Source organism: Dendrobium catenatum, unplaced genomic scaffold (genome assembly GCF_001605985.2).
Source record: "Dendrobium catenatum unplaced genomic scaffold, ASM160598v2 fragScaff_scaffold_414, whole genome shotgun sequence".
Lineage (NCBI taxonomy): Eukaryota > Viridiplantae > Streptophyta > Magnoliopsida > Asparagales > Orchidaceae > Dendrobium > Dendrobium catenatum.
This window is the reverse complement of record NW_021318876.1, coordinates 709,485-732,137: the sequence shown is the minus strand read 5'-3', so window position 1 is coordinate 732,137 and position 22,653 is coordinate 709,485. Positions and strand designations below refer to the sequence as shown.

Here is a 22,653-nt window from a genome sequence, read left to right as displayed (position 1 = left end):
TTACTAACATATTATCCACTCATAAGCTAACTAAACAATCCAAATCCAACGGCATTTATCCTTCATATTACATCTTTCATCAATTGCAGGTATGAGCATGATGATTAGGCTTGCTAAAGATAAGAATGGTAAAAAAAAACAACTACATACAACCGTCAGCATTATCTCTTCTCTCAAAAGCCATTAAATACAATAAACAAAATTAACTTCAACATATTCGTCTTGATCACTCAGCCTTTATTGTTCTAAAAATTATGTTTCTCTCATTATTCAAAGAATTTCATTGTAATGATTGAGAACCAGAAAAATACAAACATTTCAATTTTTCAATGAGTGACACAATAACTCTTATTCATTTTTCTATTGCTGATTGCACTCATGTGTCATGAATCTTTTCACTAAAAATCAAAATCGATACAAGCATCCTCTTTTTCACCTTTTCAATATAATAAAAAATCAATCTGTTGTTGAAATTAAGAGTCAAAACTAATAATGCCAATAACTACTTCAATCATTCTCTCTCCCCATACTTCTAAAAAAAGAATAATATATGTGTTATCTTATATGTATACACCCCAACATTAAGTATTAGTTGAACGAAAGAACGACCTACTTCCTACCATAAGGGAAAATTCTCTTCAATTATACCTTATATAAAATATAAGCATATAGTTCTAAATTTCATCTATGAATTTGACTAGAATCAAAATGCAACCAATTTTATTCAAGTTGTGCCATTTTGGTAGTTTGTGAATTGGACAATTATTATTTTTTACTAATAAACATTAAAATGAAACATCAAGTTCTAATGCTATATATGATGCAACAAATCTTAAGTCCTATGATTTCATAATGCCAATGTACAACAAAATGCACAGAATCAAACAAACACATAAACTTTACAATTCAAAAACTTTCAACTAAGACAAATATTTGTTCCTTAAAATGAAAATTGAAAATACGAAGGAATATGTAACAAAATAATAATTTAATAGTTTAAAACAATTAAAACTAACTTATAAGAGCAACCCAATAAGTAGACATTGAAATCCCAAAAAAAATAAGGTAAGAGATCAAAAATAGTAAAATTCAAACCTCACACATCTACAAGTAGATAAGTTCCCTCGAGAATTATCAATCCTTAATTGCATTAGAAGAAAGTTGGAGATAAATAAATTCAACTATAAATTTATGAAAACAGAAATAAAATATCTTTAATAAGCATCAAACTAAAATACATATAATAAAAAACCTCCTAGAATTTAAAATATTAAAAACAAAAAAAAGAGTAGGTTACCTTATCCCAAACCAATTGCCAAAAGGAAACCAATTGCCAAAAGAAAACCAATTGCCGAAAGAAATCACATAGCAATAGCAAAATGATGTGGCTTATTCCATTTAAAAGGTCATAATGAATCACATAACAATTGTAGTTCACAACAAAAAAGAGCAAATATGATCATTAATAGATCGCAAGGAGCACCAAAATTTCATGAGAGAGAAAATGATGATTCAAAAGAATCCCCAAACAAAAAAGACCCAAGGAGGTTTACATCACAAAGCCACCTCATCCACCAAAAAGACCCCCAATTTCTTCGAGAAAAAGGTTGTTCCTAAGCTAGGAGAACTAATGAAACATAAAATAGTTCAAATATCATGATATTATCATATTCTGCTACTTAAGCTAAGTACAAATTCATTTCATGCCATATTTTATGTTTTTTTTTATTAATCACTGTGGTTCAATTACTCTATATATTTTCTATTACTTTTTAATAGAAATGATGTAAGTCATATTATTCAATTGTATCCCTTTTTTTTAAATGTGGAATGAGCTAGGGTTTCTTCAATGAAACTAATGAAATGAAAAAATGAGCTTCAAAACCGCATTAGTCGAGTCCATCTTCCATGGGAACTTCTTTCCACTATATGTGAATACAATGAAGATTAGTAACTAAAGTGTAGATGGATGCTCTTAATGTATATCGTTTGCTTCACCCATCAATATCTATCAAGTTGGGTTATCCTATCCATTTTCTTCAATCGTCAACTTTTTCTTCACAACACTTTTCCTTTGTTTTCCTTTGTCAGCATCAAAGGAGTCTGAATGAGGATTGTTGAGGGAGAGACCCCATAGGTAAATGGATGATCAAATTGCAGGCGGAAGATGTTAGACCAGTCCAACCGGTCCATGCGTGACCGGCTTAGGGACGAAACAAAGGCGGAGATTCTACCTCCTGTACAAGCCATAGATGTCGCGAGGTCCAAGGGAGCAATATTGGAAGGTTTTTTTTAGGGAATTAGGAGGGAAATTTGAATGTAGGTGTTGTTTAGATATTTCCTTTTGGATTGTATGCATTAAATAGTTGGCTTTCCTAGGGTTAGGGCATCTTGAATTTGGCTTAAATTTGAGATCTCTTAGATTTAGGTTTTCTTTTGGGCTCTAGCTGCTTCTAGAGATTTGGGAGAGATAGATCCTCCTCTCGAATAGAGATTCAATTGTACCTTAGTATTTTCCATTTCCATTTCATAAAATAATACAATTTATCTACTGTTTTTCGGGTTTTGTGTGGATTTTTGTGGATAATTCACGCTATTTTCCGAAGATTGATAGAAAATACTTGAGATCTACAAGTGTTTCCTATCAGAAGACTTGGTAGAGTAGGACTAGAAGAGTGTTGCTCGTGGAGCAAACAACTACTCAACCACCCAATAAAAAAAATAACTTTAACACATATGTCTTGACCACCTAGCCTTTATTGTTCTCAAAATTATGTTTCTCTCATTATTCAATTAATTTCATTGTGATGTTTGAGGACCAAAAAAATACAAACGTGTCAATTTTTCAATGAGTGACACAAGAACTCTTATTCATTTTTCTATTGATGATTGCACCCATGTGCCATGAATCATTTCACTAAAAATCAAAATTGATACAAGCATCATCTTTTTCACCTTTTTCATTATGATAACAAATCAATTTCTTCAAGAGAATCTTCATAGGCTAGGAGAACTAATGAAACATAAAATAGTTCAATATCATGATATTAAACTTAGCATGCCTTCTTGTCTTCATAGAGGCGGCGAGCATGAAGAAAACCAAGCATAAGAAGAGTTGCTACCGTAGCACCAGGTACCAGGAAAAAGCTCCCTGCACACACAACAGAAATCATCATCCCAGGCCGCCCAATATAATGGCAATGCAATGGCTTATTACGAGCACTAACAGCGTAACCTGATACAATGATTCGTCCCCTGTGAAAAGAACCAGCAGGCATTTCCGACTAAACAAATACCAGAACCACGCCCTAATCCCAAATTCAAGTAATCCACCTTACACCCTAAGTCAAAAAACTTTCGACCTCTAAGATCCTAAGCAGAAAAAGAATGCCGAATAAAGAACGTGAAAAGAGAAGAGGATAATTTCAGGGTATCAAACATAAAAAAAATCATGTAATACGTCAGAGGAAGTGACCTTCGCCGTTTCCATTTCCTCCGCCGCTAACGGAGGACCGAGCCGAATGGAGTTTCCTGGCTAAATTGTCAACGCGAAGATGGTAAGACCGACTCCTGTGACCTCGGAAGAAAGAGTGGGAAAAAAGATACCATCTTGGCGAAACCCTATATGGCTTCATCCCAGTTCGAGATTACTTTTAAAACTCCGCCGCTCTTAAGGAGCAGAAGCATATTTATGCTGCTCGCAGGATGCCGAGCCGGTTTGGGGATTTACCTCGGTCGAGCACGCCGTTTTATTCAAGAAGAAGGGGCTATGGTAGGGTAAATTATTGCATCAGGACACCTGACACAGAGATGCGTTCGGTCTTTCTCTGTCTACAGTAATCTGCGCTTTACTGTAGCAATAAAGCGCAGGTTACTGTAGACAGAGAGAGACCGAACGCATCTCTGCGTTCGGTCACCTGACGCAATAATTTGCCCTATGGTAGGGGTGCAAAATTGAAGAGTTAGTTTGAGAGCTCGACTATCAAATATAGAGCTCAAGCTCGATTGGCAAATACCGAGTTCAAGGTTGAACTTGAGTCGACCTTGACTCGACAGGGGAAAACTAGCTGGTCGAGCTGCCCATCAAGCAGCAATTAGAGCAGCTCATATGCCTTGTCGTTAGCGTACGAGTCTTTGTCATAGTATGTGATTTCATTTTCCAATGTCCATTGTCAAGGTTTGTTTGCATTGTCACCAGCGTCCACGTTGTCGTTGACAGTGGCAATTTTATTTTCCTGTGTCAGTTGTTAGCGCCCGGCTAAGCCCGCGATTTCATTCTCCCGCCGGCAATGCATTCCACGAGCTACTCGGCGAGCTCGCTAGTCGAATGGAGGGTTTTTTGTGCTCAAGATCAATAAGCTGTTGAGCTCGAAATCGTGTTCAAGCTCGATTCATCGAGCCTGTTACGGAGTCGAACACGAGCCAACTCACGAGTCGGCTTGACTCAGTTGTACCCCTAGGCTATGGTGATCTATAGCTAAATAGTTGTTAATCATGTTTAAAAGCTATTTTACATATTTTACAATTAAATTACGCACATTAAATTTATATTTAGGAATTTAATATTAGCAAAATAATAATAAATAATGGACAACGATCCCATTCGAGTCCAACATCGGAACATTACATACTCAAAAAAAAGTGAGGGGGTAGTAAATGATTTGTTATTTAAAGTTTGTGGGAGCTGATATGATATGATGAAGATTTTGATTTGTATGCATATAGGGAAATTGATATATAATAAAAAAATAGTGCATCAACCACAAATTTTGAGACATATCTCAAATAGAAATTTTCAAAATAAAATTAGGGACTATTTGAATTACGATTTAATCAATGAACTTATAGTCAAATTGTACGTTTAAATGAGACAAACCTAGCAACACCGAAATCGATCCAATTTAAGCCCAAATGAGCCAAAGCAATGACTCGATACATACGTGAAAGCTTCATAATATTAATTGGATGATCAAATGATATCTAAATATGACATGTTTATAGTCTAATCGAGCAACTCAACGAAGTGAATCCAATGAGCCCAACATTGTTTAATTATGTCTTCATTAAAACACTTAAATGCTTTGAAAAATGCTCCATTAGTAAGGGAATCAATATGGTTTGTTTGATGGAGCACTCCGAATTTGTCATGGATCTTCTCCATATTTGAGGAGCAAGTTATTAGAATAAGCTGTATATATTTCTTTGAGCCGACTGTATTTGTACAGCTGTCAGCATTCTATTTGTTAGCTTTTGTTAGTAGCTGTTATCTTGCCTATTAATAGGCGTCTGTATCTGAGTTTTACTATTCATTGAATAAGATTACTTTTACGTTCTTTATCTCTGTTCTCTGGCAAGAATTCATTTCTTGTCTCTGTTCTTCTTTTCTACATTTCTAAATGGTATCAGGAAAGGATTTTCGATCCTGAACTCATGGCCTCCTCTTCTTCTCAGACGGCAGATCATTCCGCTCCTCCGCATTCCGACGAAACTCAAATCTCCACCACTCTGAAATTCGTCGTCTCCAATGTTCGCAATTTCGTCACTACCCCGCTCCAACCTGAAAACTATGCGATCTGGAAATCCCAGATCCAGAAAATTCTTCGTGCCAATGGCTTCTTGCATTTCTTGGATCCTGATTTTTCGTCTCCTCCTCAGTTTTTGACGAACAGTGATGGCACGAAATCCATCAATCCCCTTCACACCCAATGGCTTCTTCACGATCAGAATCTATCGGTGTCCATCTGCTCCACTATCTCATCTGCAGTTTTACCTTACGTTATATCATTAGACTCCACCGCTGAGTTGTGGTCTGCCTTGGAAAATCGTTTCCAGGCAACCAATCGGTTCAAAATCATCCAACTCCGAAATGCTCTGCATCAAGTTTCTCTCAAGAACCAATCCATGACACAATATCTCTCTGAAGTCAAAATTATAGTCGATCAAATAGCTGCAGCGGGCGCTTCTGTAGATGCCGAAGACGCATCCACCATATTCTCAACGGTCTTCCGCAGTCTTACCAGTCGTTCAAAACTGCGATCCGCACTATGCAAACTCCGTTGAGTCTTGATCAGATGTATCCCCTTCTCTTAAGTGAGGAGATAAATCTACCTTCCGATGCAGCTAGAGCTCTTCTTGTGCCTGATCCGACGACGGCATTGTTTACTAATCGAGGACGTGATAAGCATTCCCGAGGTCGACCTCCCTCCACTCCGGCAAATCCACCAAGAACTTCTTCCAAGGCATCTCTGGTGTGTCAAATATGCTACAAGAAAGGGCACACTGCTCAATCTTGCTGGCATAGACTTAACACTCAGTATGTTCCTTCTTCAAGAACAGGTAATACTGCACTTATCGCAAACTCAGAGGCTGCTCCTACTAGCTGGTACTTGGACTCGGGCGCCTCGTCGCACTTAACAAACTCTCTTGATAATCTTGCTATCTCGCAACCATATCAAGGCCAAGAAAACATTACCATTAGTGACGGAAGTGCAGTAAACATAGCCAATTCTGGGGCCGGTATTCTTCCGACCCCAACTCGTAAGCTACTTCTTACCAAGATTTTTCATTCTCTTCTCTTAAATTTAATTTGCTTTCTATTTCTGAGCTAACAAAAGATAACAATATTTCTATCATCTTTGATCCTTCTGGTTTCACACTTAAGGATTTGAAGAGTCACAAAGTTATTCTTCAAGGACCCTGTGAAGGAGGTCTCTACTCGCTTCCTGCATCCTCTACTCCCGGCCCTCAACATGCTCTTTCAGCGGCTACCAATAATCTGAATTACTAGCATCATAGGCTTGGCCACCCTCATACTCGTGTTTTAGATTTCATTTCTAAATGTAATCCGCAATTAGCAATAAACAAAATTTTTTTGCAATGTTCTTTTTGTAATGCTGCTAAATGCCACAAACAACCGTTTGAACTCTCTCAACATCTTCAAACCATGCCTCTCGCCATGATACACGCAGACGTCTGGGGTCCCGCACCCGTTCCTTCGTCTCAAGGATACAGATTCTATGTGATATTCGTCGACGACTTCTCTCGGTATACCTGGATCTTTCCTTTACAATACAAATCCGATGTTTTCAATACTTTTGTTAATTTTAAAACTTACATTGAAAAACACACAAATCATAATATTAAAATACTGAGGACGGACGGAGGCTCTGAATTTGTTAACAACACTTTCACCAACTACCTCCGTACCAATGGTATCGTTCATCAATTATCCTGCCCGTATACCCCTGAACAGAACGGCTTGGCAGAGCGTAAACACCGTCACATAATTGAAACTACCCGGACTCTTCTTCTTACGGCCTCTGTTCCTTATAACTACTGGCCCGATGCTGTGATCACGTCTGTTTATTTAATTAACATATTACCTTCTTTGTCTATCAAGAATCGGGCACCCATAGAAATCCTCCACAACCTCAAACCCGACTACAGTCATCTAAAAATTTTTGGTTGTGAGTGTTTTCCGCTCATTCAAAATCATTCTAATCACAAACTCCAACTGAAATCAAAATCTTGTGTTTTCTTAGGTTACTCTGATTATTACAAAGGATATAAGTATCTTGACCTCTCAACTAACAAAATTACTATGTCACGACACGTTATCTTTAATGAGAATGAGTTTCCTTTCTCCAAACAATCCCTTAGCTCTTCCTCTGTTTCTATCAATCCTTGTCCGTCATTATTAACTCCTGCTTCTCTAAGCTCTCAAAGCAATCCAAACTCTAAACCCAAATACAACCATATGCTTCCTTCTATTCATATTCACAATTCTATTCCTGTTCCCGTTCAAAATACTACTCCAGCTACCATATTATCAAATATTCCCTCTCCTTCTCTTACGACGGCTTTTATCCCTGACACTACTCCTCTGTCTACTCATCCTATGGTTACCCGAAGCAAAACTGGAAGCATTAAGGCTCCTCAGCGGCTGAATCTCATACACACTCACACGTCCAGCACTCTTCCCTCTACTCCCTCATCCTATACAGAAGCCATCAAGTCTCCTGAGTGGCGCCAAGCCATGGCAAGCGAATTTCTTGCTCTTCAAAAGCAAGGCACGTGGACACTAGTCAAAGCACCGCAAGACGCCTCCATTCTTGGATCACGATGGACGTATCGTACCAAGCTCCATACTGATGGATCCGTGGCTAAACACAAGGCAAGATTAGTTGCGCAAGGCAACAATCAAGAATTCGGCATAGACTATACAGAAACATTTAGCCCGGTTGCTAAACTTCCTACGATTCGTGTTCTTTTAGTCGTTGCTCTTTATAATGATTGGCCAGTACAACAACTAGATGTCGCAAATGTCTTCTTGCACGGAACCTTAATAGAAATCGTCTAAATGACACAACCTAAGGGCTTCGAAGATACTCTTCATCCGGATTATGTCTGCCACCTTCATAAGGCTATCTATGGCCTTAAACATGCTCCAAGACAATGGTATAACACATTTACATCTTTTCTTGTCTCACTTGGTTTTTGTCATAGTCAGGCGGATCCTTCTCTAATGATCTATCAGCAAGATTCAGCCAAAATCTTTTTGCTCATATACGTAGACGATATTCTCATCACTGGAAGCAACAAAGATATCATACAAAGCATTCTCAACAAACTCAGCAACGAATTTTCTATGAAGCATCTCGGGCTTGCAACCAAATTTTTGGGAATTCACATTCAGAAACTGAGTAACGCTTATTTTCTTTCTCAATCTAAATATGCCTTCTCTATACTCACGTTGGCTGATCTTACCAGATGCAATCCGCTTGCCAATCCTTCATGTACAAAAAATCCCTCTACTTTTAACGTCGAACCATTTCTCGCCGATCCAGCTCTATATCGTCGTATCACCGGTTCGCTACAGTACCTTACGCTTACAAGGCCGAACATTGCATTCAGCGTCAATATGCTATCGCAACACATGCATGATCCACAACCCTCCAACATTTACATGCTCAAACGACTTCTTCAATACATCAAAGGTACGTTAAATTTCGGGTTACCTATTACCAAAACTAACTTGAATTTAAAATCTTTTTCAGATGCGGATTGGGCCGGCGATCCAATAACACGAAGATCTACATCAGGATATTGTTCCTTCTTAGGCGACACATTAATCTCTTGGACAGTTAAAAAGCAACGAACGATATCTCGATCTTCCACAGAGTCAGAATATAGGGCGCTCGCGGCTTTGACGGTGGATATCATATGGCTGCGAAGATTGCTTAATGATTTCGGGATCTCTCAAAACTACCCGACGGACCTATACTGCGACAACATGTCGGCGATAGCACTCGCCAATAATCCTATATTCCACTCTCGTACAAAGCATATAGAAATTGATCAAAAAATTCTAAGAGATCAAATTCAGCAAAACAATATCAGGCTACATCCGATAAGCACCCTCGATCAAACTGCGGACATACTTACCAAATCTCTATCAACACCGCGGTTTCATCAACTCAGAACCAAATTGACGGTCTGTCAAGACCCATCAATTTTCGGGGGCGTATTAGAATAAGCTGTATATATTTCTTTGAGCCGACTGTATTTGTACAGCTGTCAGCATTCTATTTGTTAGCTTTTGTTAGTAGCTGTTATCTTGCCTATTAATAGGCGTTTGTATCTGAGTTTTACTATTCATTAAATAAGATTACTTTTACATTCTTTATCTCTGTTCTCTGGCAAGAATTCCTTTCTTGTCTATGTTCTTCTTTTCTACATTTCTACACAAGTCACTCTCAAAAATTTATAAATAAACCTCATCTCCTTGTATGAAGGGGATCATTGGGACTGGGAGGCTTGGACATGGGGCTAGAGATTCAAAAGAGCTTTGAAGCTTGAAGAGTCTCTGAGCTCCGCCCGAGAACCACTATCACAAACCCTCACCATCATTGTATCTAACTACAACCCTCATACCACCATCGCTAACTATGATCCTTCTGACCACTATCACATATTGACAACAGTTCTTCTGAGAACCTCCGCCCAACATGATCCTATTAACTTCCTTCATCGGACTATGGTTCTTGGACCACCATCACCCAACTAAGATCTCCGACCACCATCATGTTGTCAACTACGATCCTTGGACCTCTGTCGTCCAACTACAATCTTTCCAACCCTCACCCCCTCGTCACCCACCAACTATGACTATGATCTTTTCAACCTTCGTCCCTCACCAAATATGGTTCATTCAACTACTGTCGCTCAACTATATCACCATCAACCACCGTCACCTAACTATGGTCCCATCAACCACTGATGCCCAAATACGATCCCATCGACCTATGTCACCTTACTACAGTCCTCAGATCACCATTGCCCTATTACGATCCTTCCAACCCCATCCCACCAACTACGGTCCTTTTAATTACTGTCGCTCGACTACGGTGTAACACCACCAAGACCTAAAGTGGAATAATTTGATCTCTTTTTCCTTTAGTCATTATTATTTTAAATTAACAGCTAATATTTATTTATAACTAGGTCATTAATAACTAGAGCTGATTGATTGCATTTTAAAAAAAGTATAAACATCGAGAAGCATAATTACATTACTACACTCAATATTTATATATTGTTTTAAAGTTCAAAATAACATATACAATAGCCAGTATCGACTACAAAAGAATACACATAAATCAGATAACTTAAAACAGAATCAGAATGATCATAACTATGTAGCTTCATGATGTAGTCTCCTTATCTTTACCTAAATTTATATAAAAATCACATAAGCTCAGCAAGTAACCAAAACTTATCATTTCCTTTAATGCAAGACAGAAGATTCAATATACTTGCTCTAGTTCTAATTTTTTTTTAAAAAAAAAAGTATTTAGCACCCTGGTGTTCTGATCCAGCGTTGCTATGCTGCCTGTTGAATCTAGAAATATTGTAGAACAAAGCTTGCATTAATGCTACATCAATTCCAGGCGCCGTTGTGCTCTCAAGCAGATCGCCATAGCGCCTTTGCACTCCAGTTATGACAAAATTTTTAAAAAGTATTTTAAAATTATTTTCCTAATTATCATGTTGTTACAATCTCTCCAACTTTAAAAAATTTTGTCATCAACATTTCAATGTTAATTTGAGAGAGAATATGCTCAAAACAAAATTTCTAAGGGGATATTTGGTTGGCTTAAAAAGGAAAATGCAATGTAAAGGAATGCGACATAAAAGGAATACTTTGGACATTATTGGATGAGTGTAAAGTAAATTTAGGTGAATAATTTTTTTATTTGATTGAAGTAAAATGAATATAATGTAAAATTTAAAGATGGTGGCGACTAATGGGTGGCAGCGGTGGGGGTCGACAGTGGTGTTGGCTGAAGGGTGGTAGTTGTTACGGTAGGCAGCGAGTGGAGGCAGTCGAAGGATGGCAGAGATGATGGTGGTTGGAGGGTGGCGGTAGTGGCTGGCTACCGACGCCGGATGTGGTGGTAGTGGCTGGTAGTGGTGGTTAATGGTGGGTGGTCGCGAGAGGTGTGTGGAAGGCGACGACAGAAGTGGTGGCAGCCAGCGACAACTGATGGCCGGCTAAGGTCACTAGTGTTTTAAATTTGCTAAACACATCCCTAATTATTGTCCTTAGATGTTACCAGTGTTTAAATATATTTAACAATCATAACATCAAACCCTTGCACATATGCAATTAATTATTCCTCATCAAACATGTGTTTTAATTCTAAGAAAATTGGAACTAATGAATTTCCAAATATTAAAGCTAAATCATAACCTAATTATTTGAGAATTCAACTAATGAATAACCATGTATTCAATTGACTTGCAAAATACCATGATAGAAAAGCAATATATCATAGTATTTGCTAACCAAATTTGAACATTAATGAACAATATGCATAATGTACATCGATATAAGCTACTCTTGGAAAAACTTCACCTTAGAGGAGTAGGCTAAGGTGATCCTTGCTCCTAGGAGAAATAATGAACTAGATACCACCAAACTAAAGACATAATTTCCAGATCTTCTATTGATTAAACAATCACTGATAAAATTTGTCTTTAAGTCAAATCAGAAGGCCTCTACTGCCTGAAGACTTTTGAAATCTTATATTTCACCAAAACAATTCAAGTCACAAACAACCATGAATTTCATCAAGTAATAAAAAACCAATCTTGCTTCTACCATCCCCTTCTTGGTTGTAAAATGTTATGGATCCACAATGCTTAAACAGTGCATTTGTTTCTGCTGTTATTTTCCTTACAACATTGACTCATTTGTAAGACCTATCATTCTTATTTGAAGTCGTTTACAACTATGCTTAGTGAGATAAACGTAGGTTGCTAGCTTTTGAACTTCGATCTACTTGTATTGTTGTCTTAATTTTTTTTTTGTTTAATCACGCTTCTAGTTTGAAAGATGTTATAATCATTGAATATTTGTATCATTAGAGGTGAATATTATTTACTAATATATACTTATATAAATCAAGTTTGGAGAAAACATGAAAACAAATAAAGTACAATTATTCTTCATATATAAATCAAGTTTGATTGGTTGTATTTTTTCCGGATTAAGCTCAACTTAACAATTCCTATGAAGGCTTAAATGTTTAAAATGGTTTTAAAAATAAATTTATTATGAATTTCAAAAAAATATGCATGAAAATTTGAGTCATAGGTTTAAAAAAACTCAATTATTAATAAAATTGAATTCAAATTGAGCTAGAAAAATTACTGAAGGTTACATGCATACTCTAATTGAACCCAAAAAGGTTTGGGCCCAATTAGCTGAGTAATTAGGGAGTAATTAAGCAACTTAATTAAATAATAAAAGCTATATTACTCCCTATAAACTCATAATTTTTGTTCAATTTTTATTTTTAAATGAAAGGGGATTTAATTCTGAAGAAAATATGCAAATTTTGGTTAAGTATTTTATTATCTAGAAAATTTTAAAGTTTATGCTAAAAATGATTTACAATTGAATAACTGATTATTAACAATGATTGCACGATGGTGCATTAATTGCGCATGATTGTGTTGCCAACAATCATTTGTATTTAACATGTGGCAGTGGCGCATACATGCTTTCTAATTAACCATGTAGGTGTGCGTTGCCCGCTGTTCGATCCCACGCAATTTGGGATGTTTGGCTGTGATGCAGTCGGATGAAGATCAGAATGACTAGCTACTTAACATGATTCAGATAAAATAATAAGTTACGAGATCTAGGCTTTTGATCGAGAGATCAACGACTTAGATTTTGTACATTTTATATTTAACATATTTTAAACCTTAAGATGAAGAGTGCTTTGTTCTTGAAAATAGCCAAACCAAATTTCATGAAACTTTGGGCTGAGCTTAAAGGGATATAATTACCTGATGGGGAAGTGATTTCACATCAAACCCTAAAGTTATTTAGTTAGGATTTGATGGTTACTTCAATTCAATGAGTCTTAAAGGATATTTTAAGGCTCGTTATGCTCCTTTAATGCTCTAGCACCATTCTCCTGAAGAAATTTGCAATTGGGAAGGTATAGATCATGAACAAAAAGCCTTGGACAAAATATGAATCAAAGGTGTGGCAAGAGACTTGTCGTCGGCGGCTTTCAAATAATGGATTCAAACTTGGGAAAGGTAGAGGAGGCATTGGATGTTCAAATGAAAAATGAACCATCTTTTAGAGGGTATGAGTGTAGGGAAATGAGTGTGTGTATGTTTTGAACATTTTGAACAATTCAATCATTAGGGTTATATTAGACAACTATGATATTTTGGATGAGTGCTTTGATGCTTGACAAGTGCCCTAGGTGGTTAGGAGGGAAGGGAATCATCAAAGCAAGGATAATGATGTGGAAAGACACATTTGTCTTCACATGGGTATACTAATTCTCTTAGGTTAAACCAATAATTATGTTGGGTTTAATAGCTTCTTAGAATGATTTTAGGATTAATTTAAAGGGTTTAGGGCAGCTGGTTTGGAAGGAAATAGTTTGGATAGAGATGATTGACCATTTTGATTAGTTTTAGTCTTTTGTTGACTTTTTTGACCAGTTAATTGGTCAAACCTACTAAGGTGAAGGGTGGGGGAGATGTGGATGCCATTAGGATAGAATGCATTGGCTTTAAAATAATGAATTAAATGTTTGAAGGAAAGTTGACCATAGAAAATCCCTTTGATATGTTCAATGTTGACTATTTGACTTGACAACCAATCAATGCCAACTAAAATAGACCTAAGGGAGTTTTTGATATGGTATTGGAATGGGTTGCATAGGTTTGAAATAATGAGTTTGAGGTTTGATGAATGATTTGGTGTATAAATGGATAATGATAGTATGTAATGGTTTGAGCACCTTTGATCAAACTCATCAAAATTTGACTCATGATGGGCTTGAATTTATTTAGAACTTGTAATGGAGTGATATTGAGGGATTGAGAGGTTTAATTTAAGTGTATGTAATGAAATGACCTAAGTGAACTTGGTTTGATTAAACCTAAGTTTAGTTGACCTGGTCAACTAATGACTAGGCCAGAGTGATCAACCATGTTCAATTTATTAGGCATTGTGTTCAACTTTGGTGAAGTTCAAGGATGAGTTGGGGTCTAATTGAAGGTGATTGAGGTGAATTGGCTTGATGATCAATTGGGCTAGCCCAACTGAGTTAACTTGGTCAATCATTGGCCTAGGTGATTGTAGTCAATGGTTGTTGATTGTAGAAGTGATGATTGATCAATGTGACTTGATATCTAGAGATGATTGAAGCTTGATTGAGCGTATATTCATTGATTGCTTGGTGATGATTGATTGAAGTATATTGAGATGTAAATTGATGGCTACCAGTCAGGTGATTGTAAGCAAAATTATTATGAGTTAAAGAGTTGAAAATTTAGTGGCATTAGATCATGACATTCATAGTTATATGTGGATAAAGTGATCTCAGCTAAAAGTGAGGTCAATAATCTTTCCAACCATAAAGTTTATTAGTAATAATATTCAAAAGGTAAGTTAAATCAGAGAGTCCTGCTCTCTTGAAAGAAATAGGAAGGCTAATTTTTGGAAGATAAGATTGGAATGTTAAAGGCAACACACACCTCATTTGGGTGAGGAGTATTAGGGGCCAAGATAAGTGAACTCTTATAGAGAATCACATATTAGCTAGTGGTGTTTGCAAAGATGGAAGGGATTCAGATGAGGATGGAAGAATTGTTAACATTGGTTTCACAAAAAACTAAAAGATCATCATCATATAGCAAATGGTGAAGCTTAAACCCCTCCACATTAACAACAACAAATTTCTCCCCATTAGTCATGGATTCCGATAAACAAAAGAAAGCATCCATAACTATGCATAAGAGGAAAGGGCTAAGGGGGTAGCATTGTCTAAGACAAAAAGTAGAAGGAAATAACCCTTCTAATGTACCATGAATACATGCAAAAAGTGGACATTTCTAGGTACAAGCTTTGACCCAATTTATAAATATGTTAGGAAAGCCATTTTTAGTCATCTTAGCAAGCAAAAAAACTTTTAAAATAAAATCAAACGCCTTCCTAATGTCAAATTTGGTACATATAAATTTGGATTTCTTGCATTTTTGGAAATAGCCCAGAAGCTCGGAAGTTAAAATCACATTATTAGTAAAGACACTCTGTTTAATAAAACCATATTTGTTTTTCCAAATAATATCAAGCATTATGAAATCCAGCCTTGAACCCAAGATCTTGGATGTTATTTTGTATATAGTTTTACACAAAGAAATTGGTTTGAAATTAGATAGAGAATCAACATGATTAGACTTGGGTGTTAAAACAACAGTTGCAACCTTGACACCTCTAGGTAGAAATCCTTTATTGAAGAATGATTTAATTACTTTAGAAAAGGAGGGCCCAATAACATGCCAGCCAATCTTATAGAAGTACAAATTAACACCATCTGACCGAAGTAGATGAGAGAGAGCCTGAGAATATAACAACTTTAATTTCATCATCTGTTATAAATAAGCTACATAACTAAGTGAGAGAGGATAACATTCCCCTAGGGAAAGGTGCTGAGGTTAGATAAAAAGGTTGGGGAAGTTTGTAGAGGTTATGGAAGTGATGGGTGATAATATACATAGGAATGTTATTAGAATCTAAATTACTTTCTAGAGAATCAATAACAAAAGCCCTATTATAATTTTTTTCTCATACGAAATATGTAATAAAGGAACTTGAGATCATCTTTCACCATGCCTAATCCATTTTGCCTTAGATATTTGAATAATCCATGAGGACCAAAATGAAATGTAATCCTCAATTTTGCTATTAAGCAACTTGAGGTTGTAGTCGTGGTAGGCATTAAGTGAATCATATACCAAAAGCGAGAGGTAGTTTTTTTGTTGATGTTGCAAGTCATATATAAATGCACTAAGGGATATGGAAAAGGCACATGTTTTCAATTTGATGCACGATTTAAGCATATTATGGAAATCTATCAAAGGATTCCCTTAACTAGGGGCAAGAAAACAAAGAGAAGAGCTTTCCAATAATCCTCCAATTTGGACTAGTAATTCTTGTTTAGGAATCTATGTCTTATAGAGTGGAGAGAACTATCTTGCAAGATAATGGGTGAGTGATCATAACAAGTGGGGTCTCAAACAAAATATAAGGAACACGGAAGATTTTCATCAAAGCATCATTCGCTAAAGCCCTGTCAAGCTTAATATGAATTGGATTATATGATTGTTGATTAAGCAGGTGAAATAATGGCCAACAACATAAACCAAATATTTTAAATGTGCATAAAAAATAAGAGTGTTAAACTCATAGAGTTTGCTAGAATGTAAGACAAATCCATCATTTTTCTTAGATTGAAACCTACAATAGTGTTAATCATTACGTAGAACTCTAGGATTCTTTAAATTCGTGAGTTCACTCCAACTCAAGATATCCTTCATGTGAATTGTGAGTGTAATTATGAAATTTTTTAGTGACATTTTGGTTAATTGACAAAATTTCAAACACTATCAAATATTAAATATTAATGCTTTTGATTATATACCATTTTTTAGGTATTTAAATGTCTTAATAACATCACCATTGAGCAATATTGAGCTTATTAAATTTCTTTTATTGAGGCACTTGTTTTACTTATAAGTATATAAGATTCTTATACTATAAGTCATTCAAATTATGTCATAAAAATTTTAATTATAAATTTATGCTTTTTATATGTGACAATTTAAATTTAGATGAACACACTTTTGTCATCATTGGATGAATCTCATACCACAAGTTTATTGAAATAAATATTGGATGGTTTCAAAGTCAATCTTAAAAAATTATGATTCACATATTTTCATTTATAAGTGATCAATTTCCTTACTATATTTTATCCTCATAGGATTACATATCCAAATATCTTTAAGCCAAGTTCTGCGGTCGATTTACCAACTTCAGGTGGCCAAATTCACAACCTATAAATCACCTTAATTTCATTTTCTTCATTTAATTTCTTCAATCCAAAGTCACACGGCCACAAAAGCAAAGTCGCACGGCCACAAAATCAAATTTTTTTCACATTTCCTGTTCATTCTTTCAAGTCAGGCCTATTAAATTTGTACAAATTATATAATTTATTTACACATGTGTAAATAAATTTATATTTTTTATATTAATTTATCTTGTTTACATCCTGTTAGCAGTTACATGTTTACAAGACAAAATTTTCATAAAATATAATCTTCACATGATATGAAGCAAAAAAAATGATAATATATGTATGAAATTATTTTATGTTGTGATTGTGTGTGAAATCATCCCAAAATCCATGGAAACCGAGAGGGAAGTAAAGATGCTTAGGAACTTCCAGTCTCGCCACAAACGCATTAGCTCTGCCAATTCTCTTGGCATCCAGTATCACTAAATAACATCTTAGCTTCGAAACTGCGTACTGCCAAAGCAAAACCAATAAGACAATGTCAGCACAGTCGACTTATGAAAATAAGGCAGAATTAATTCACTCACCTCTACAAGAAGGATATAACCATCGTCCTCCTCCAAGGTACCAACTTTGGGAACAAAGATGGGTTCTCCGATGAACTTTCGTCTGCCGGTGCACCAAAAAGACACTGTTCCATCCGAGCAGTTGACCTTCACCACAGAGTCGTAGGGAAAATGTGGCAAGAACCTCCTTGTTCCTGAAGCCGTGCCGGCATATATGAACTTGTTTCTTTGGCCGGCAAAGGCGCCGTTGATTGCCGGGAAGTCAGCCGGCCAGCTCCATTTGCTTGAAGAGTTGGCGATGCTGCAGGAACGGGACTCTCCTCTTCCATCCAGATCAATAGAGACCTATCCAAGAATAATACTTATAAATATTACGTTGGTTATGAAAAAAAATTAAGTATTTTTAGGCTTTTATCTTATAAGAAAGCTATCTCAAATGAAACTTAAATGTTCTTTATTTTCAGGCATTTATTTTATAATTCTCATTATCTGTTCTTTGCATAATTATAGAAAAAATATTTTTATAATTTTTTTATTTATTTAAGCTCATTGTGGCAAACTCAAACACACATTACACACACAAGCTTCAAACCTAAGACTTTTTTATTGATAGCTAAAGCTACCAACCAAAAGATCAAAATGAGTTACATTGCAAGATTTGTCAAATATTATTTTTTATACGAGTTATAAAGCCCTTTTACAAGTTAGAACCCAAACTTTTTTTGGATAATGCTATTTTGAATAATTTTTTGAAAAAAATTTTGCAGGAAAAAGGCTTTATTCTGATATAAGGAAATCTATTGAGCTTTCTAGCTTTTTTTATTTTATCAGTAAGTATATTGCATCATCATATACGAACTAGACGAACATATCCAGACAAAATTTCCTCTTACAACTTTTATTGAGCTTTCTATCATTTTTTTTATTCAAGAAGGGTTAGCTTACCCTAACAAGGTGAGGCAGCTGGGACCCATTGCCTTCAAACTCATTCATGAAAGATGGATCCAGCCTCCTACTCTGCCAATTATAACCTATAACAATTTCAGTTATTAGTAAAAATCAACTCGTCAGGATTAATTTGTATAAAATGCAATGAGGGAGAGAGCTAAAAATGCCTAATTTACCAAATATTTTCTGAAAGTTGAACCACTTGTAAGAGCAAGCTGCGGCCTGGATTTGAATCCTAACTCCATCTTCATCTTCATTTTCCTCGAATGCATTGGCAATGTGAGAGATCCATAGCTGTGATGGTGCTTCAATGGGAACTCTCCAATCTCTTAGCTTGTTTACTCTGCTTTCAAATCGTGGTAGAAGGTAAATAGGGGTTTTGGATTGGCTGGGATTTACCGATAGTGCAGAAATCATAGGAGAAAGACCAGATACTGCAAGCATTGATCCTGTATTGTTTCATAAGCATGTTCATGAGTTAATTTGGTTCTGTTTTTGATCGAACTGAACTGTCAAGTAGATGGAACAATTCATTATGGCAATTCATGGAAAGTAAACCTTGGAGATCAAGCTTGATGCGATTGCCAATCAGAATGTAGTGATTCTCAGTAAAAGCCCAATCGTGGATAATGAGATGGTCAGGAATGGAGAAATCTTTCTTCTGCTTCAGCTCGTAGTTGCTGTCAAATTCTGCATTAATGGAGGTAAGCATTGTCGAAAATTAAATTTTGTAATAATCTAACGAAAGGAAGATGCAGAATATATATTACCATAGAAAGTAAAATTAGAACGAGGAAGCAGCATATCTTCAGCATTACATGAAAGAATCAGCAGCCGGTTCCGCTTCTCATCTATTTTATAGTGTGACAGTAATCTTTTTTGTGGCATCTTGAAAACACCTGCATCATTCCAATCATGAAACGTCGTTTAAATTTCTATCTACTTCTTTTCCCATTAAAAAATAATTAATAAAGATTTTAGGGGTGGCATGCATGGCTCTAATTAAATTGAGGCAGGTATTTTATTACGCCGAATGTGCATCAATGCGCAATGATAAGATAATAATAATAATAATAACTCTAAAAAAAATAGATGAATCAGACATGGCATGCGACAAAACAGAGCTTCGAGCAACTAATAGAATAGACAAAGAAAACAAAACTTTTAATAAAAAAAAATAAAGTTTGAATACAATAAATTTCTTTTTAAGCAGTTTGAACAAAGACAAAATCCATAAATCATTTCACTCATATGGTAATATTCAACAGATATGAGATACAATTAACAGAATAATAACGCGAGAATTTTTTTTTAAAAAAATCTAAATTAAATTATAAAAATAACTCAATGAATAGTTTTTAATCAACAAAAATATTCAAAATATCTCAAGAGTACTGTACCAAATTTGAATATAATTTCATGCTTTAATCTAATCATAACACTTCGCCAATTGGAGAAATTACTAGTTGTGGACACCGGACGTAGAGAACTGTCCGGTTCTCTCTGTCTACAATAAAAGCGTAAATAAAGTATAGTTACTATCTGTCATTATTTGGGTCTGCGATTCTTTTAAATATAGAGATAAGAGACGTCCTTTTATAATACATCTATTACATATATTGCTTTAAAATATTACGTTTAAAAACTTTTTTATGTTAACTAAATATTTTTGAAATGCTAATTCATATGATTAAAATCTAACTAATTAAGTACATCACAGAGTTTTTTTGAGTCCAGACGAGATCAAGCCTCTATTGGACTAGCTTGAGCGTAACTAACCAATAGAGTTTTAGCAGAAAGTTGTATGGACTTATTCATTACTGTAAGGAAAAGAAAAATATAGTTTCGATTCAAATAAATCTTACAATAACATGATCAAAATTAAAAATTTGAGAGGAGAATTGACAAAAATTTCCGTTAAGACAAAAGTAGGTGCTTTTAAAATATTCTTAATAAGTTCAAAATTAAATCTTTCAATTTTAATTCAATACTTTTTAGCAAGCCGGTCGATTTCTTGGGTTGATAATTTAATGAAACAAATTATGTTAACATATTTTGCTATAAATTAAATTAGAGTGAAAATTAAATTAGCTGATACTTAATTTATTAACGTATCGGTATTAACCTTTGAGCCATTAATGGAGTGGTTGACTTAGCTAGCTTGAATGTCGTCTTCAATTCTCAAGTTAATCCTTTCCGAGAAGACAGTGGTCGAAGGCCTTGGCTTTATTTCTCTTTTTATCGAATTAATTATAATTATAATTATAAATTATCATTGTCATTATACACCTCGTGGTATACTCTGCCCCTTCTGGATACACTTCTTGACTCTTGTTATACTCCAATTTTTTTCACAATCTCCAATTTTATTAATACATTTTGGATGAGTCATCATTTTAGAAATATATATATTAAAAAATGTAAGGATATTTAAATTTTTAAAATTAATTGTAATAAATTTTATTTTAGAGAATCATGACTTTTTTTAATGTAATTATAATAGCATAATCGCCATTATTTTTCACCGTATAAGTTTAACAATCAATTTAACGACCGATCGAGCACTTACCGTGCAGCACTGGTCTCAGTAGTGCGGCGGCCAAATCCAAACCCACCTCGCCAAATCGTCGCCATCGCCGGCGGCTAACCTCATCGCCGTCACCAATCAAATCAACAGCTCCGATCGTCTCCATCGTCCTGCCGTCAATCTCGTACGGCTTCCCACCTTCCCACAAACACAGTAACCGTCCACCCCACCTTAACACAGTAGTATTCGCCACATTCTTCATCACCTTCATATTGCCAACCTTCTTCCCACCCTTCAACATCGAGAACGGCCCTCGATGAGTGAATCGCCACTCGCCGGTCTCCTCCTCCCTCTCCTCCTTCTTCGCCTCCGTCTCAACGTACTTGGCGGAGTACCACACCGAACCACGGTCGCGAAATTCGAAGGCGCGGAGGTAGCCGTGTCCATCGAGCGGATGAATCGTCGATCCGTGGTCGTCGGAGAAGATGCCGGGGCCGGTGAGGTAGTATGTCCCGATAGGGAAATCGGCGGGGATTGCCCCGTCGGCGATGCGGAGGGGGATGGGGTATGGCGTTTCGGTGCGCTGGGAGAGGAAGAGCATTTGGTAGTCCCAGAAGGAGGTGGCGACGGAGTCGGTGGGTAAGGGAGGGGTGATCGGTTCGGTGGAAGGGGGGTGAAGGATGGGGGTGACGGCGGCGGAGATGCAGGTGCTGGTGGAGGTGAGGCGGCGGCGAGAGATGGAGATGGAGGTGGCGGCCGGAGTGAATGGAATGAGTTTGGCTGCGGAGAGTGGGGGGCATATTTGGGGGAAATGGTGAGGCTGCGCGGCTTGCATATTGCTTTGGTTTGAGCGATCCAAATCCAAGAGAGGAAGGATCGGTTGCGGCGTGAATCTGAATTGGTGTCCGGCGGATTTAAATAGGGTGAGGTGGGAAAGTCGAGCTAGATGGAAGTTTTTCGCATTAATATATTTATATTCTGATAAAAAAATAGGTTTAAAAGAGTTTGAAAATTATAAAATTCATTTTGAGATGAATATTCTATATATAAATTAATTAAATGTGTATTACATTAATTTTAACTGAATTTAATGGATGTAAAATTCATTCTAATTATAATTTAATTAATCTATTTTGATTTTTTTTTTAAATAGTGAAATGGTGAGGATGTGCGGTTTGCAATTTGATTCAATTTTTTTCTTAGCGTTGTTGGA

General features: G+C 36.1%; 3 protein-coding genes across 5 annotated transcripts in view; 1 reads left to right on the top strand and 2 right to left on the bottom strand.

The window, feature by feature from the left end:
* The window catches only part of LOC110102039 (phosphatidylserine decarboxylase proenzyme 1, mitochondrial), a 36,574-nt gene extending 32,856 nt beyond the window's left edge, over nt 1-3,718 (bottom strand). Inside the window, exons 1-3 of one of the 3 annotated variants that reach the window (XM_028694191.1) lie at nt 3,476-3,616; nt 3,236-3,372; nt 3,063-3,151 (exon numbers count right to left, since the gene is read on the bottom strand). In XM_028694191.1, the coding sequence (XP_028550024.1) occupies nt 3,063-3,151; nt 3,236-3,278 (132 nt within the window). In that variant the 5' untranslated portion in view covers nt 3,279-3,372; nt 3,476-3,616. Of the gene's footprint in view, nt 1-3,062; nt 3,152-3,235; nt 3,373-3,475 lie in introns of all 3 variants that reach the window. The other 2 variants (XM_020830195.2, XM_028694192.1) reach the window with 2 other exon arrangements.
* A 4,641-nt stretch (nt 3,719-8,359) lies between these two features.
* LOC110102139 (uncharacterized mitochondrial protein AtMg00810-like) lies at nt 8,360-9,535 on the top strand. The gene has a single exon (XM_020830325.1). The coding sequence runs from the start codon at nt 8,360-8,362 to the stop codon at nt 9,533-9,535; it is 1,176 nt and encodes a 391-aa protein (XP_020685984.1).
* Nucleotides 9,536-17,747: 8,212 nt separating this feature from the next.
* On the bottom strand, nt 17,748-22,275 carry LOC110102145 (carotenoid cleavage dioxygenase 7, chloroplastic). The gene is made up of 7 exons (XM_020830332.1): nt 21,483-22,275; nt 19,684-19,812; nt 19,472-19,603; nt 19,090-19,362; nt 18,911-18,996; nt 17,987-18,310; nt 17,748-17,912 (listed from the first exon to the last, which is right to left on the bottom strand). The coding sequence occupies exons 1-7, from the start codon at nt 22,273-22,275 to the stop codon at nt 17,748-17,750; spliced, it is 1,902 nt and encodes a 633-aa protein (XP_020685991.1).
* Between the last annotated feature and the right edge of the window lie 378 nt (nt 22,276-22,653).